Below are 15665 nucleotides of genomic sequence, written 5' to 3' on the forward strand. Positions count from 1 at the left end.
CGCTTGAATTTTTCGCGCGTCGAAATCGAGCGGGGCTAATGGCCCCACCGAATCCACGCCGTTTCACTGGCACGCAGGGGAGCTTGTAACCCTGTTACAAGTCGTGTGCAGCCCCCGCCCTAAATTAATTAGATTCTTTGACGGTGACCTTGCATTAGCGTCCCAGGCATAATTAAATTCCTCCTCCTTATTAAAAGGACGCCACTCTGTCCTATTGATAACATCATCGCGGACACACGCCTCGTGCGTTCTATATCAGTGACGTTGTCTTCCCTGTGCCTAAATATCGCTAAGTGGGTAGAGCTTTTAGGGGCTCGTATACTGATGGAATTTCGACTGAGTTAATGAGAGGTTCGCGATGATTAAAGACTGTGGGGACTTTTAAGATAAGATAAGTGTACTTCATATGGGACAACAGCTTTATGAATTCTAAAATAAAATTTAATATTTTAAAAAAATGAAATGTAACAAAGGGAGTCCCTTATTTAATTCTGCAGTTTGGTTGCTTTATTGCTTTTCATTTTTCAAAGGTGTAGCTAATGTCCAGTATTAGGAACAGTTTAGTGTTAGGGATACTTGCCCTAGTGTTTATTTACAGTACCCTACCCTACCCTACCCTACCCTAGTGTTTATATTACAGTATATAAATTTATACTGTGAGTATATATTTATACTTTATATATACTCACAAATATATACTCACAGTCTGTGACGTGAGTTCACGTGACGTGATAATAGTGTGTCGCACCCTAACTATTAACATCAACATTAAAAACTACAGTGTATCATATTTCTAAAATTCTTTCACGTTCCTGAAACTGGGAACCAGAAACATCAACCCCTGTAGCCTCCCACATCCACAAAGAAGCTAATCATTCAAGGTCACCGAGCATTTGCCGCCTCCATACTGCTCATCCACCCTCATCCTCTCTTCGCTCGTTCCCCCATGTCACTATTACGAGTTGAAAGACGGAAAATGCAAATTTGTGGGCGTACGTTCTCTCTCGCTGTCAAAGAACGGAGGAAGCCGACGGTAACGCGAAGAGATGTCGTATCTGGCATGATTCACAGCGGGGAAACTGACTTTGAGTGGCCAATATTGTCTGGCTGGAATATAGTCACGCGGCCAGAAGATCGGCTTATATGGGGTAGACAGGGGTGGAGCTGGTTCAGAGGATAAACGAGGGGTTAGCGGAGTCTGCGACGCTCGTTCCGCGGTAATGAACTTGAGTATTAATTGGACGTTTTAGTCGGGTCCCAGACAATTGAGGATGGCTCTTTAAACGAAGAGAATGAATGTCATTCTTTATTGTTACCCTCTCGCGGTGTACTATCGCGTTTGAATTGGGAAACAGGGGAAAAGGGGATTCAGTTTAAATATTTCATTGGGGGGTTCTTTTCGCGAATGCTGTTTCTCACTCGTGATAAGAAATTAGAAGAGAGAATGCACGTACAGTAACACTTTTTTATTTCCTTTTTGGGTCCCTGACTTCTGTGTTATTTTGAAGATTCTATGATCATATTGAAAAAGGTGTGTTATACACGTTAAGGTGTGTAAGGTGTAAATACACTAGAATTCGTGAACTATATGGAAATTAAATTTCCTAGAAATCGTGTGTTCGCGAATCTGTTGGCATACTGTTATTGGCACATGTAGGAAATACGGTGGCAGGCTTGGTTCGTGTGTTTGTAGAGCTTTGAGACGTTATCTATCTTGCGATATCTAGTATGGCAGGTATCTGTGATTACTTTGATACGTGAATGATTGCAGAAATGGATGTGTAGATGGGCGTAAAATACTGCAATATTTACACAGTTTTTTATCTTTTAAAAACTACCTTGCATACTATTCTGTTATTGCAAACTTTCTAATGCATAAATTCAAATTCAAATACTGAATAATTCTGTTACATGCTCTAATACTAAAATATTATTTAAAGGTTCCAAATTTATTTACACAGTCACATAATCGTACTTTTTTATCGAAGTTAAGAGTGACTCTTACGAGGCATCATTTTCAATTTTCTATTCCCTACGAAAACTTCGGAACTCGGTAGCGGAACTTTGGCCCAAAGAATTTTAATCTGGAAACTTGTGCGTTGCACTTCAATAACTAGAAGGTTAATGTAAATATTTTTACGCGTGCTTTAAAGCGGAGAAGTTTAAGGGGTTTCATCGTCTTCCTCGCAACGACAGTATTTTCCACTTAAAATGAAGAAAAAAAGGGGGGGCAGGGGGCAGCTTTAATGTAGAAATAAAATCAGGCCGCGACCTGATGGCTATTATTTGTGTACAGAACTTTAAAGCCGCGCGTTATTCGTCGTATCTCATTATTTTTAATAATAGAACGAGGATAAGGGTTTTATTCCTACTCTTTCTACGAACGTGTTTTGTATTATCTCAAATGGAAAAAGTCAAGTGTTGTATTCGAACTTTGCGCAAGAAGCTTCGAATATAAAATAACAGTGATAGAACTTGTGCTGTGTATCAGGAGAACCAGAGACAATTATCAAAGCCACTATTATCGGTCATCATAATTTATAACGCTGTATAATTGAAATTTTGATTTACTGTGAAAATATTTTTCGAATGATGGGAAATAATATTCCACTATTCTAGAAGAATAATTTCTGTATCACCCTATATACGATGCAATCTTCGACAACGATATAATTACTGCGGTCGTACGCGCTTCCTGTTTTATGTTTAAGACTAATCAATATGAAGAGTGAGCTATAATCACCATCTACTTATATTCCACTTACAAGTAATTACTTGCTCATTTATGCGAGGCTGGAATAATTACTTTATGACACTCTAATTGAATTCCACTGCCACTGCAGCTGTACCAACACCAGAACTAAGGAACATAACTGTAGAGTTCATCACTTATCAAATTTTAACTTTTCAAGGGTCTCCAAGAATAGTTACTCACTAATAAATAATCTATTTATTCATTTCTAATTTCAAAAATTTCTAATTTTAAAACGCTAGAAGAAACTTCTCTCTAATTCCCAATAAAAGTGACAGAAAATAAATTTCTCACATATCTCATCATATAATCTAGAAAAAATATAATTAACCCTCCATGAGTGCACTGGCTTCATTTTGTCTGCAGTGAACTCCGATGTTTCTTAATCTTTTTTAATTAATCCTGTAAACATTTAACTCAACTACCCATGGTAAATTAAAACAGAAGCTCCAATAACTATCTCAGAATTTTTTCACACTTTTTATATGCGTAGAACAGTAAACAAAAAAAAATAATGTGCCCCCTAAAATTCCAAAAATCAAGTGTACCCACTGAGGGTTAAACTCACCGAGAAAAATCCTATCTAATTCCAAGGAAAAGAAAATCCCTCCTCCCTCCAAAAGAAAATAGTGCATTCACTCTGGAGGAAGAATCCCCCAACCCCTTCCACTGCATTCCCAAACTTAGAGCAGACAGCGTGTCAACAGGGTTCGCGTCAGGCGGTTGAAAATGAAAAATCGGGATCCGCGGAGCAGTTTACCGTGACAAGAGGCAGGAGGCCCGAGTTTTATATTAAAATACTTGGGCGGAAATATCCGCCGCGGCGGAATCGTAAAAAATAATTCTTACCCTGGGCTCCACCTTGGACGAGGGCTCGTCCGAGCAGCCGCAGCATCCCATGCCCGGCGAAGGGGAAGGTAATCCTTGGAAACAGCCAGCAAACTTTTCCTTCTGATCCTGTCCCTCCTGCGGGGTCCCCGCTGTCGCGGATGCGCCGCCTTCCGGGAATAAATTAAAACGGAAGCGCTTTAGAGGCGATCAGAAAGTATCGGGTATAAGGTAAATGTCCCAGCAGCTGGTCATGTCCTGATACTTAAACACTGACTTCATTTTATTCAATTTTTGGCTTCACTTCTAATGTATTAAGTATACATAATTGAAAGAAAAAGTAGTGTTATAAAATAGTATCCTCTGTTTCTGGGACAACATAACTAAAGCATTAGGATATACAGTTTTAAGTTGGTAAATGTCTCAGCAGCTGGCTATGTCTCTATACCTAAATACTAACTTCAATTTTATTCAATTTTTGGCTTCAATTCTAATGTATTAGGTATACCCAATTAAAAGAAAAACTAGTATTATAAAATGGTATCCTCTGTTTCTAGGACAATATAACTAAAGCATCAGAATATACAGTTTTAGGTTGGTAAATGTCTCAGCATCTGGCTATGTCTCAATACCTAAACACTGACTTTAAATTTATTCAATTTTTGGCTTCACTTCTAATGTATTAAGCATACATAATTGAAAGAAAAAGCAGTGTTATAATATGGTATCCTCTGTTTCTAGGACAACATAACTAAAGCATCAGGATATACAGTTTTAGGTTGGTAAATGTCTCAGCAGCTGGCTCTGTCTGTATACCTAAATACTAACTTCAATTTTATTCAATTTTTGGCTTCAATTCTAATGTATTAGGTATACCCAATTAAAAGAGAAACTAGTGACATAAAATAGTATCCTCTGTTTCTAGGACAACATAATTAAAGCATCGAGATATACAGTTTTAGGTTGTTTACTTACTGGGACATTTGACATCTTAAGCGTTTAGGTATTGGGACATTTACCTTAGTCCGCGGCAGAATATAGCGATTCCAGTAAAACAGCAAGGTATGGGTCTTTCACAGTTGTAACACGTCTCATGCAACGTTAATGTATGTATCGGAGAACTGGTGACTTTGGAAAACTATTGACCGCGTGTTAAGCAGTGCCGCAGCTCGAAAATAGACAAAACTTTTCTGATAATTTCGCTACTCCAAAACTTGAGCACGGAACGTGTTAACAATTGGAGTTCTGGTGGCCAACTGAGGTACCAATCAAAGTATTTTGTACTGATTTCTTCCGATTTCTACGATCGAGGATGTTCGACAACGAAGCTTAATTGCGTCGAGTGACAAATCTCTTCGATCGAGAAATTACTGGGAAAACACCTGCGCTTCGGACAGATATGAGAGATAAGAGGGGATGATAACACGGCTGCGCGATCATTTCCGTGATACGCGTGCTGAATTAAGGAGTTGAAGGTGAACTGTGCATAGGGGAAATGGAGTTATCTGGTTCAGATGGAGTGCAAGGTGTTGGCGTCCTGTTGCGCTTGTAGAATTGTAGTATTTACTTGTGAGAGAATTGTTTGATACTGTCTTCTCAGTTTTTACAAATTTTTTTAAATTTGAAATTTGTAGAATTTGAAATTTTTTGAATTTGAAATCTTTTTAAATTTGATATTTACAGAAATTCAAGTTTATAAAATTTCAAATTTTTTTAAATTCCACAAATTTGAAGTTTTTTTAATTTGAAATTTTTCAAATTCTGAATTTAAGATTTAAAGTTCAAACTATTAGTGGCATATTTTCGAATTTCAAGTAGCAAAAGCAAAGCAGCACAATTACAGAGAATTCACTCTCTAAAAGCTCATGTCTACCTCAATCACTCACTCATTCTCACTCATTTTCACTTCTAATAAAACCCAATATTGAAAAAATCGATTTAAAAAACTTGTACTAAACACTCCATAATCTTCTTCCTCAGATCAAATCAATATTCCAATAAACGAGGAGTTCAACATCCCTCAAAATAAATAATACCAACAACACAATCTCTCACTTCATAGCCTCGTCCCATTATTTATACAATAATTCTAAAATATCAGCACCACCAGACTGACTCAAACCAACAACTAATTACAACTGAAACTAGTTACCCTTAATCAAGAACTGTCACCAGAATTTTCTCTCGACCAAACAGAGTTCACTGCCCCAACAAAAAAGAAAGTTAAAATAATAAAACCTTCTCCACGCTTTCCGATCGGATGTCATTAATATTTCCTAAGACATCCTGCAGTAGGTATGTCTCGTCAGTTGGGTCACGTCAGTTCCGATCGATTAATCGAATAAGCTCGCCAGGACGAAATAACTCGTACCTTACATTGTGAGGGTAGTTGCTTTCTAACAGGTCGCGTAGTCTATCGTCTAACCGAACAGATTTTATTTCAATCACGGGGAACGCCATCTTCGCAGCGTCTCTAATATTAATTACTGAGATCCAGGTACCACGAAACGACACGATAATCGAAGACCAATCAGGTTGAAACATCTGCAACAGAAGGCCTCTTTGTCTGCCTCCCGCAACGCTGTTCACGAGGAACGTTCTGTTTTAATTATATTAAAACCCGATCCTTTGTGGAGAACCTCTCGAATATTCGGCCGCGAGATGGACGCTGTCAGTGTGAAGACAGGCATAATTGCTGTCGCGTGAAAAGTAATTTAGAGATGAAAGGGGGTGCGTGTGTCGCCAGGCGCAGCCGAGAGCACAATGCACCCTGGGAAACGAAACTGCCCTAAACAGTCGAGGCTGACTGCTCCTTCAACCCTTTCATCAGTTTCATATTTTTTTTTTTTCTTTCGCGTTGTATAGCGATGTGTAAAAAATCGAACGCATCCAGGTAACAATTGAGGCCTTGTTAAACTTCGATCGTACACCAGACTCATGGTCGGGGTGTGGAGGGAGGGTGGGGGGAGAGAAAAAAAACGTTTGCACGACGAATTTCGCTGGAGTCGCTTTTACCCCCGATAAGCCCGACGCGACCAGCCAGCGGGAACAATACAACTTATCGAGCGACACACATACCCCGTTATTGGTACGCCAGATAAGAGGCGAGCGAAAGGAGGGAAGGATCGCGAGAAAGGTGGAGCACACGAGCCTGTGGAAAATCGCGGTGATGGATGTTCAATATGCCTTCTTGCAAATTTTCTGTCAGTTGTGTTGGAATTGCTGAGAATATTCGAGCCTTGTTAAAAGTGGGATATTTAGTAGAGGGGTGGGGAAAATGGGGTGGAGGAGATTGTGGCAAGAAAGGCACAATGAAAATTAAATTAATGTATTATACAGAGGGTTGTTGAGGATTGAATATTTAGAGAAGAATGGAGTATATTAGGCAAAAAAGAAATTTAAGTAAATGTAAAGTAATTTATTTTTCTTGATAATTGTTCACTAGGGAAACTATTCAGTGATCAGTTAACGAAAGCTCACTGAGTGGCAAAAAGTCTCAAAATATTGGATAGAGATTAAAGAAATACTATGAATTTTGGAGTGTTTTGCTTACTTTCTTAAGTATTCGTTGGAGAACTAACTTGGCGGTCAATTATCGAGGGTTTTGTATAACTTCAGGATATGTGACGATTCAGTAGTAAGAATAATAAAAATCCCAGAGTACCAAAAACTGAAGATCCCAGCTGGAATATGAGATAACTAATTTCACTTGCTAACTGCTTACTAGAGAATCAGTCTGACGATCAAATAACGAGGGCTTGAGGATCTCTCACCACAAATATTGCAAAATCCAACTATTTGACCAATTAAAAATAGATTATAGAACAGAATTCTATAGAATAAGAATTGTTACATTTATTACACTCGTATAAAATCGCACAATACGACTCAACTAAATAACAATAAACAATCGAAAGAAAATATTCGCCTCGTTAAACGAGCAGCTATTCTACAGTCTTCATTGGAGCAGATCATGACGAAAACGGTCCACGTAATCGTCGTTTCACGGCTGGAATATTTTATCCATTGACAGCAGGGAAAATCGTTCTATCGGACAATCAAATATTCCACAAGCAAATGACATGCTGCCCCTTCCCATCTCTGATCGAGAAATTTCAAATTATTTGAAAATTGGTACGGTGGCTACACGGTCCTACGATACGCAGACTATTACTATTTGCATTATTCTTTATCCTTGATCGAGCCTATTACTCCGACGATTTCAGCGCGATTAAACATGGACCACTGATGGGATCTACGTTTTTACCATGCTCAGCCCACAGGCTAGGATCAACCTGATTGGGCGTGGGTTTTGTTACGAGAGTCATTATTATGGTACTTGAATGGCGTTCGTTAACTGGAAGATCGCTTTGGGTTCAATTGACATCTTGGATTATTGTTGCGGGCTGGCTCTAGATTCAATCAAGATTTCGTTAAAATTCTGATTGAGGATTCTATTAACTCTCTTATCTGATTACACGGCCAATGTCGATAGCGTCTGTTCAAGCAGCGAATGGAATACTATGCAACTGGAAATCAGTCAAGGCCAGGGCAGGAAGGGCGAACTTTTTACAACATGTTTAGAGAGCGACATTCGCATGCCACTAACCAGTTTAGCGATTTGATTGATCAATCCTGAGATGTTCGTTGCGTAAGCGAACGCGGCAAGCGTTGCACGAGCTCGAGAATATTTACATATCACACCTGTTTGCATAAAATTTCATTTTTTTATAGCCCAGTAAAAAGCTAGCGTCCTCTTAATTGAATGAAAGTAAAATTCAAATTATACAGGCGGGCGATAGTGGCGCGCGTACGCGGTCATACACACGACTTTGTTACCGCTCATTTTTTCGACTAAATTCGTCGAAATTCTGGGTAATGCGTAGTTTAATTGAAGCTGCATCTATCCTTATTAAAAAGAAATTTCGCTCCTCTTAATTACACTCTCCCTTGGCGAATGTGCCTGCATGTCTTTGTGGAACTTTGTTATCATATAAATTAAGTGAACGAGCACTGATTTTTTAATTGCTCTTTCGAGAGAAGAGATAGAGGTGAAATTAATTTACCGAGAAAAAGGAATGAGGTCTATCTAAAATTACTTTATCGAAATCGCAATATTGTACAACTTCTTGCGATAAGCCTGAAGTGAGACACGAGATAAACCTTGGGAAGAAAATCTGAATTCGAAGAACTGCAAATATTAGTGTCTATAGATAACAATTAAAAGAAAGTTTGAGCAATAATCTCAGACACAGAATAATTCTACTCAGATCTGAGAGGAGCTATCCATCCACTAGCAGTCATTTATTAACTATTCAACCCGTGAAATCAACAAAATTCATCAAATACACCCACTTCAGTCACCAATCACGATTATCCAGCACGTCGACCAGATAGTCGCTTATCATGCTTTATCTTCCCTCCAGGATTGCCACTCGATCGTTCTAACGACGTTGACAATTAGTCAAAATTAATAATCGAGGCTACTGCGCCTTCGTTAACGCGGCGTTGCTCAGCGTGGACCAAAGCGAGTCGAATTAACATTGTTACAGCTAGCCAGCGGCGATATCGCTGCCGATAACGATTCCCTCCACCGATTCTAGTCGCCTAGACATTCAGAAGTCATTTACGAGAGCCAAGGTGCGAGGAAAAGATACGAAGAAAATCGACAACTGGAAAAGAAAACTGTTTCTTTGGAAAAAGAAACGCTCGTAGGTGGCGCCACTGCAGCGGTCTAACTTCACGTTTGGGGCCGAGGAAAAGTTTGCTTTTCACAGCTCCACGCTCGGGGAAATCGACGCGGAGAATTTTCCAACGCTCTAACTGCTATTCACTGGGGATCGACGCGACGAGATCGCAATCGGTAACTCGGTTTAATTGAGACAGCCTTTTTCGCTGACGGGAACTGTGCTCGCCTCGATAAGCTCGAGCTATCAGCGATCGGTGCCGCAGGGCCGAGATTTGACATACGGCGACGTGGCGAGTCAATCGGTGATCGAGGCAATGACTGATTACTGGAATCGGTCTTCTTCGAGTTTGACGAGGGAAAGGCCAGATCGCCGCTAGCGGATTTGATTGATAGCAGAGTTCGAGTATCTGAGTGGGTCACTTCGATTTTGGAGAAGAGTGATTCTTTGAATCATGCTTTTATCTTTGAACAGTGGCTATGTAATATTAGATAAAAGACAGTTGCGTGGAGGATTTATTTTAATTAAATTCTGAAGTGTTTTAATTCGTTGAACTAGGCTTTTATCTTTGCTACTGATAATTGTGTAATTTTAGCTGAAATATGTGCTGTGATGTGAAAACGAAATTTCGGAAGTATGTAATGTCCTCTGTTATGTAACGAAATTATTGCAGTTATGTGACTGATATTGTATAATTTATTTTAATTGATATTCTATTGCAGATATTTGGAAATTAATATTACTCCATAATTGTTCAGTATTTCATTAGTTATTATACAAAAGTATGAATTTTCTGTATCATTTAGTATGCCAGGAAATTCATGTATTCTTTTTTTTCGTGTTTAAAATTTGTCCCAAATGATAAAGGCTTCCTATAATGGTACTTTGTTTGAGTCAAATATTCAATATAATGTAAGTGCTATTAAATACATGTTGAGAAATTTCATAAATCTCAGATATCCAATTTATCACTCAATCCGCAGTATTTGCATTTACTGTCTATTCTATTCTTATGACGATTGGTAATTCGGGTGTGCTAAATTGAGGCTGGACTCGTGTAGATTTGATTAATCGAAACGCATCAATCTCGCATGAAAGATTTCAATCAGCTCGACGGTATTAATCCTGTTTAATATTATTAGCATCACTAATACCTGTGACGAGATACATTTCAAAATCTGCGACGAGGAATAGGAATAACTCGTTTATGGCCATTTAGTGGGTTGGAAGAATGAGCCCCATTTCTGTCTTACAATTTCAGGAAATTATGAGGAATTTACTTGTCTGAGACTTAAGTGTCTTTTAATTAGACTGGTGATTTTTATCTACTTATGGAAAATTTGAGTACATAAAAGCCTATTACCAAACTAAGTTAGAGTAACGTTCGTGATGAATAATTATCACAGTATTCAATATGATAAATATCTACTATTTTCTCAGCTTTAGCAGCCTTTTGTTGTGACTCAAATAAGTCACATAAATATACCTGTTTAATATCAGCGAACTTTCTCAGCGAAATTATGCAGAGATAACGCTCCTTTGCATTCTACAAGCAACAATACTTGTTCAAGCAAATATTCCCAACATTGAGCTTGCTGAAATCCTTTCCCTAATATTTGAATTTTCCATTCAATTTCGAGACATTGTCTTTTCATTTGAGAATATTCCCCAGGGAATCACTAAAAAGATTTCCAGAAACTTACATACTTTAAAATAAAAAGTCTTCTAAAAATAGGAATGTTGCCAATAATTGACCAAAATTTCGACTCAAACATTTTCCATTGAATTCAATATCAGTCCCCTCAATACATATAAATTCAATACTAACATAAGTCTCGTATTACAATATTTCAAAAAAAGTATACTCTTTCCTCTTCCAAATCTTACCTCTCAGCTCTCTTAAATCCACATTATTGTTAACACATTTAAACCGAGAATATTTTCCTGCCCCGCCGACTAGTCAACGAAAGTACTCCAATCCCTAAACATGTAACACTTCTTTCTCCATTTCTTGCTACGACTCGTTCCCCAAACTTCCGCTCGGTACGTAGTTCCCCAATTGTTTTGTTCAGTACGTATATAGATGTACACGGAGTCTATTACAAAATACGCGAGCGAGTATGTGCATACGTGCACAGAAAGCCCGAGCTCGCGAGTCAGAGGAACGCAGACAATGGTACGAGGACGAGGGCAAACCCAGCTCGAGATCACCGTGAACTCGTTGTAGGCCGCGTAGACGCGGCGGGAATTAACCAGAGTCGTGACTCACCGATTGCCGCCGCGACGCAGCAACCGTGTCTTCGCCGTGACACCATTGTCGGATCCTCGCAACTTCCGGTAGCCTCGTCGCCGAGTCCTCGATCCCAGGTAGCGGGAGACCATCGCTGCTGTCGCGGCAGTAGCTCTGAACGTCTCTTAAAGACGTCATTGCGCGATATTTTTCTTCTATCGTTTGCTCTGCAGACTCTGCTGCGAGAGACTCGGAATATCGAGCGAGGAAAGGATTAATATTGCTATTGTTTACCCTTCTTTTGGGGTGGGATTTATCGTCTCTCCTAGTGAAGGATGCTTGTTTACTCCCTTTTTTGTAAGAAGGTGAGAAGAGTTGTATTAGAGAATCTGTGAGAAGTGTATTTGGAGTTTTTGATGCAATTGGGGAATTTCGTTCTGTGATACTTGTAATGGCAATTGACTATGGAAGGAAGATAAAAAGAATCGAAAATTGTGGGTATTGAATTTTTCTAGATATTTAAAAAATCTGGAGTATTTTTTATATTCAATTCTGAACGAAATTTTTTAACTTGCGATTCTCTACTTTTCCACGATTTTCTAATATTTTTCCTCATTCCTCGATACTTCCTTTCCTCTCGCCTCACATGTTCGAACGTACTAAAACCACCGTGGGGAAACAAAGAGGATCGACGTCGTGGCTGTAAACGATGTAGAGGGAACGCACGACCGCGAAGTTCATTTAATTAAGCCGCTAATTAATGCCCGAGGGAGGAACGAACCGCCGCGAGCAACGCCTCGAAAAAGAAACGTACGATTCTGTTTACTATCCTCCGATCCCTGGTAAACAAGAGGCGTGTAATTGAAAGGCGGAGCGAGCGGATGTCGATATCGGGCGATTTTCTTCAACGACGCTCACCCACGGCCCTTGTACCAACGCCAGAGCGTGACTAAACAAAACCAGGATTTACGCAACGCTTAATACCTTGATATACGCCTGGTCGTTTCTGCGTTTACGATCATACGTCACTGTAATCGGCGTAATGGATTCTGCGAGCGCGCAAAAGCTGCCTATGACCCTCTGGGACCATCCCCATTTACGTGAATCAGGAATTCTGAGTGACATGAAATCGGCTTGTCTTCTAGTCATTGTAGAACGCGCTAAATGCAGCAGCAAGTTCCTTTTCACTTTTCGTGTGAGTAATTTGTCCCGAATGAGAGAAGTTGGACTTGGGAGTTCGTCATATTTTTTGTGACCTTTTTTAGTGCTTGGAAAATTCAGTGATAGTCTGTTTTTTATGAGTTTTTTAGGGGATTGTTGTACTTAAGGTGGGTTGCTTGAGATTGTTTAAGGTTTTTGGAATTTTTGTGAGGTTGTTTAACAGGAAAGTGTTTCATGATTTGCAATGTTTGGTGATTTTCTGAGATGTTATTAGATTTCCTGAGATGTTATAAGATTACCTGAGATGTTATAAGATTGACTGAGATGTTGTAATATTACCTGAGACATTGTAAGATTACCTGAGACGTTATAAAATTACCTGAGACATTATAAGATTACCTGAGATTCTACAAGATTCCCTAAGATTCTACAAGATACTCAAGATTTTGTATCCTGCATTTGCAAGAATTACCTAGACTTCTCAATTATCGACAATAATTCCTCAGGTTTCTTAATATCCTACATTTTCTGAGATTTTATAAGATTTCCTAAGATTCTCCTATAGTCTTCCAGATTGCCTAAAATTTCCCTAGATTCCCTAGATTTTACAAATGTCCCCAAATCCTTAAATTCGCCAAAGTATTTCAAGACTCTCCAAAAAATTACCCAAATATTTGATCTCATAATATTCATACAAACAGAAGAAAAATTCTCCTAAAAAGGGACAAAGAAATTTATTTCAGTGACCCAAATAGAATACACCCAACCCAAAAAATTCAACGTGTATCAAAAACGGCACGCAATCCTGAACGTGTTAACCCAAAACTGAAACAATTACCTGTTCCGTGACCATATTTTAAAAACCCCAGTGTATCATCAAATTTGAAACTCTGCAAGAAAAGTAATTTCCAATCCCACTAAACCAATTCCAGAAAAAAAAGAATAAAGGAAGATTCTTCTTCACAAATCTCCAACTAGCTCCTATAGAAAAGTTCCTCGCGACCCCAGGATTTTTCCTCAAAGCAAGGGAAACACGCTCAAGCTAACGTCGTTCCCCAGAACCTCGCCCGCGTTACGCCTCGTTTCCAAAGGAGATTTCGTCGTCTCTTACGAACGCGGCGCGTTATCGCTGGCCCGCGCGCGTTATTAAAATTTCATCAGACGTACTCATTGCGCGCGCGCTGTGCGTGATAAAAACGGGAGCACTCACGCTCCACCCATTCGCCAGGAAGCAACAGTCGCCACGCGTCCCACAGTGTTATCCACGAAAATTGTCCAAGTGCCTCGCGACGATTCTGTTGTCTAATTAGTCCACGCCAACAGAGGAATGGCCGCGTCGCGGCGAGTTCTTCGAATTTAAATTAATCCCCACTTACGCCATGAAGCACTTCGAGTGTGCTTTATTACACTACTTTATCTATCTTGTGAATGAAATGGTCACCTGGCAACAGTGGATCCAAATTCTCCGCGGCGTTTTCCATCTAGGCAACACGTTGCACGCTCGTAGGGAAGTCGTGAGAGCGTTGAAATTGATGACGACGTTTTCTCGGATTTTCGCTGAGGTTTTAGGAAGAGTGTCGGCTAGGATCACGCCGAGGCACGAACACGTTCCATGGAGCGCGATGGTGCTCCGTCAGACGCTCCCGCAGGTAAACTGCACGCTAGTTGCGGGTTGAACGAACGCACCTGGCTTGCGATCCAGGTTAAACGCACCCCCCACGCCTTTCTCTTTCATTGTGGAGCATGAAGGGCCTAGGAGAGGTTTATATCCTCGAATGGACTTAAGAGAGGGGGTCGCTGTGACCTGGGAGCCTGGCACGGTGACCCTCTTGGGGTGAGAAGGAAGGTGTTTGGGGATGCAGTGGGGAATAGAGAGAGCTGATTTCAGTGCTGTTATGTTGGAAGTTTGAACTAGGGAAACAGAGGCCTGGTCTGGGGACAGTTGGTACAACTGATCTACTCTGATGAATTATGTAACTAAATCGTGGGGAAATGTTACTAGATTTATCATCTGAGATTCATAGGAATTCGAGTAATTTCAGAGTTAAAATTGTGTATGTATTTCATTGATTCGACTGTGTATTAAATTAACCTGGATCCTTAATGGAAGAAGTTGGAACGATGGAAGTACTGTGGAATTAGTGGAATAATTGCTGAGAGGCATGTTCCTTTACATTTAAAATTCGAAGAGAATCAAAAATTGTAGGGTAGGTTTCTAATTATCTAAATGTTAAATTTTGAAGTCTCAAATATCAGGGATAATTGGAATCCAGGGAGCAATAATTTGACTGATTATTGCAATTATATCATGTTTCATAAATGATGAGACTCTGCAGATCGTTTACATATGAATTGCAGTAAATTAAGCTTCACAAGGAGCATAGTTAAGCGACAAGAGCTCCAAACATACCTTTCACGTTCACTTGCTGAGAAGCTAACCATGGTCGACAGGCTTCTCAGTACCAGAATTAGACAGAAGGGCTTATAGGAGAGCTGGATAGCTTAACTGGACAAAACAGTCACCTGGCAAACACGGGATCCGATTCCTAGCAATATCGTACCTGACAGCTGCGATATATGCTCTACTGAGCTTTGAACAGAAGAATTGAATAAAACTTGACGCAAACCTAGAACGACTGACGAATTTATTCAAGAAGATTTATTGAAAACATTTTTGGAAATTCTAAAAATATTTCTGTATTATATAAAAATTAAAGAAACTAGAGAAAAAGTAAATATCGAAACTCCAAACAGCAAAAATAATTAAATATACATCAGCATCTACTAAAATCTTCTTTATTTCTCCTTTATCATTACTTAAGATTCTTCAACATCTACTCAAATTTCCCAACATTTAGAAAAATCCTTACACACTGTTTAAAGCTTCAAACATTAACCAAACTCGTAAAATAATAAAACATCGTCGAAGGATCCCTGGGAAATGATTAAATCCAGAAGTCCATCACGCTCCAAGAGGAATTTCCGTCGCATTCAATATACATGTCCC

The 15665-nt window shown here is 39.4% G+C and overlaps 1 protein-coding gene across 5 annotated transcripts in view; it reads right to left on the reverse strand.

The window, feature by feature from the left end:
* Window positions 1–15665, reverse strand: part of LOC143186739 (choline transporter-like protein 1) — a 55256-nt gene that overhangs the window by 11740 nt on the left and 27851 nt on the right. For all 5 annotated transcript variants that reach the window (XR_013003099.1, XM_076390478.1, XM_076390475.1 and 2 more), the window contains exon 2: window positions 3602–3750. Coding sequence is in view for 4 of the 5 variants with exons in the window: in XM_076390475.1 (XP_076246590.1) it covers window positions 3602–3750 (149 nt within the window). In the remaining variant the exon portion in view is untranslated. The remainder of the gene's footprint in view (window positions 1–3601; window positions 3751–15665) is intronic.

The sequence above is a fragment of the Calliopsis andreniformis genome, unplaced genomic scaffold (assembly GCF_051401765.1).
Source record: "Calliopsis andreniformis isolate RMS-2024a unplaced genomic scaffold, iyCalAndr_principal scaffold0022, whole genome shotgun sequence".
NCBI lineage: Eukaryota > Metazoa > Arthropoda > Insecta > Hymenoptera > Andrenidae > Calliopsis > Calliopsis andreniformis.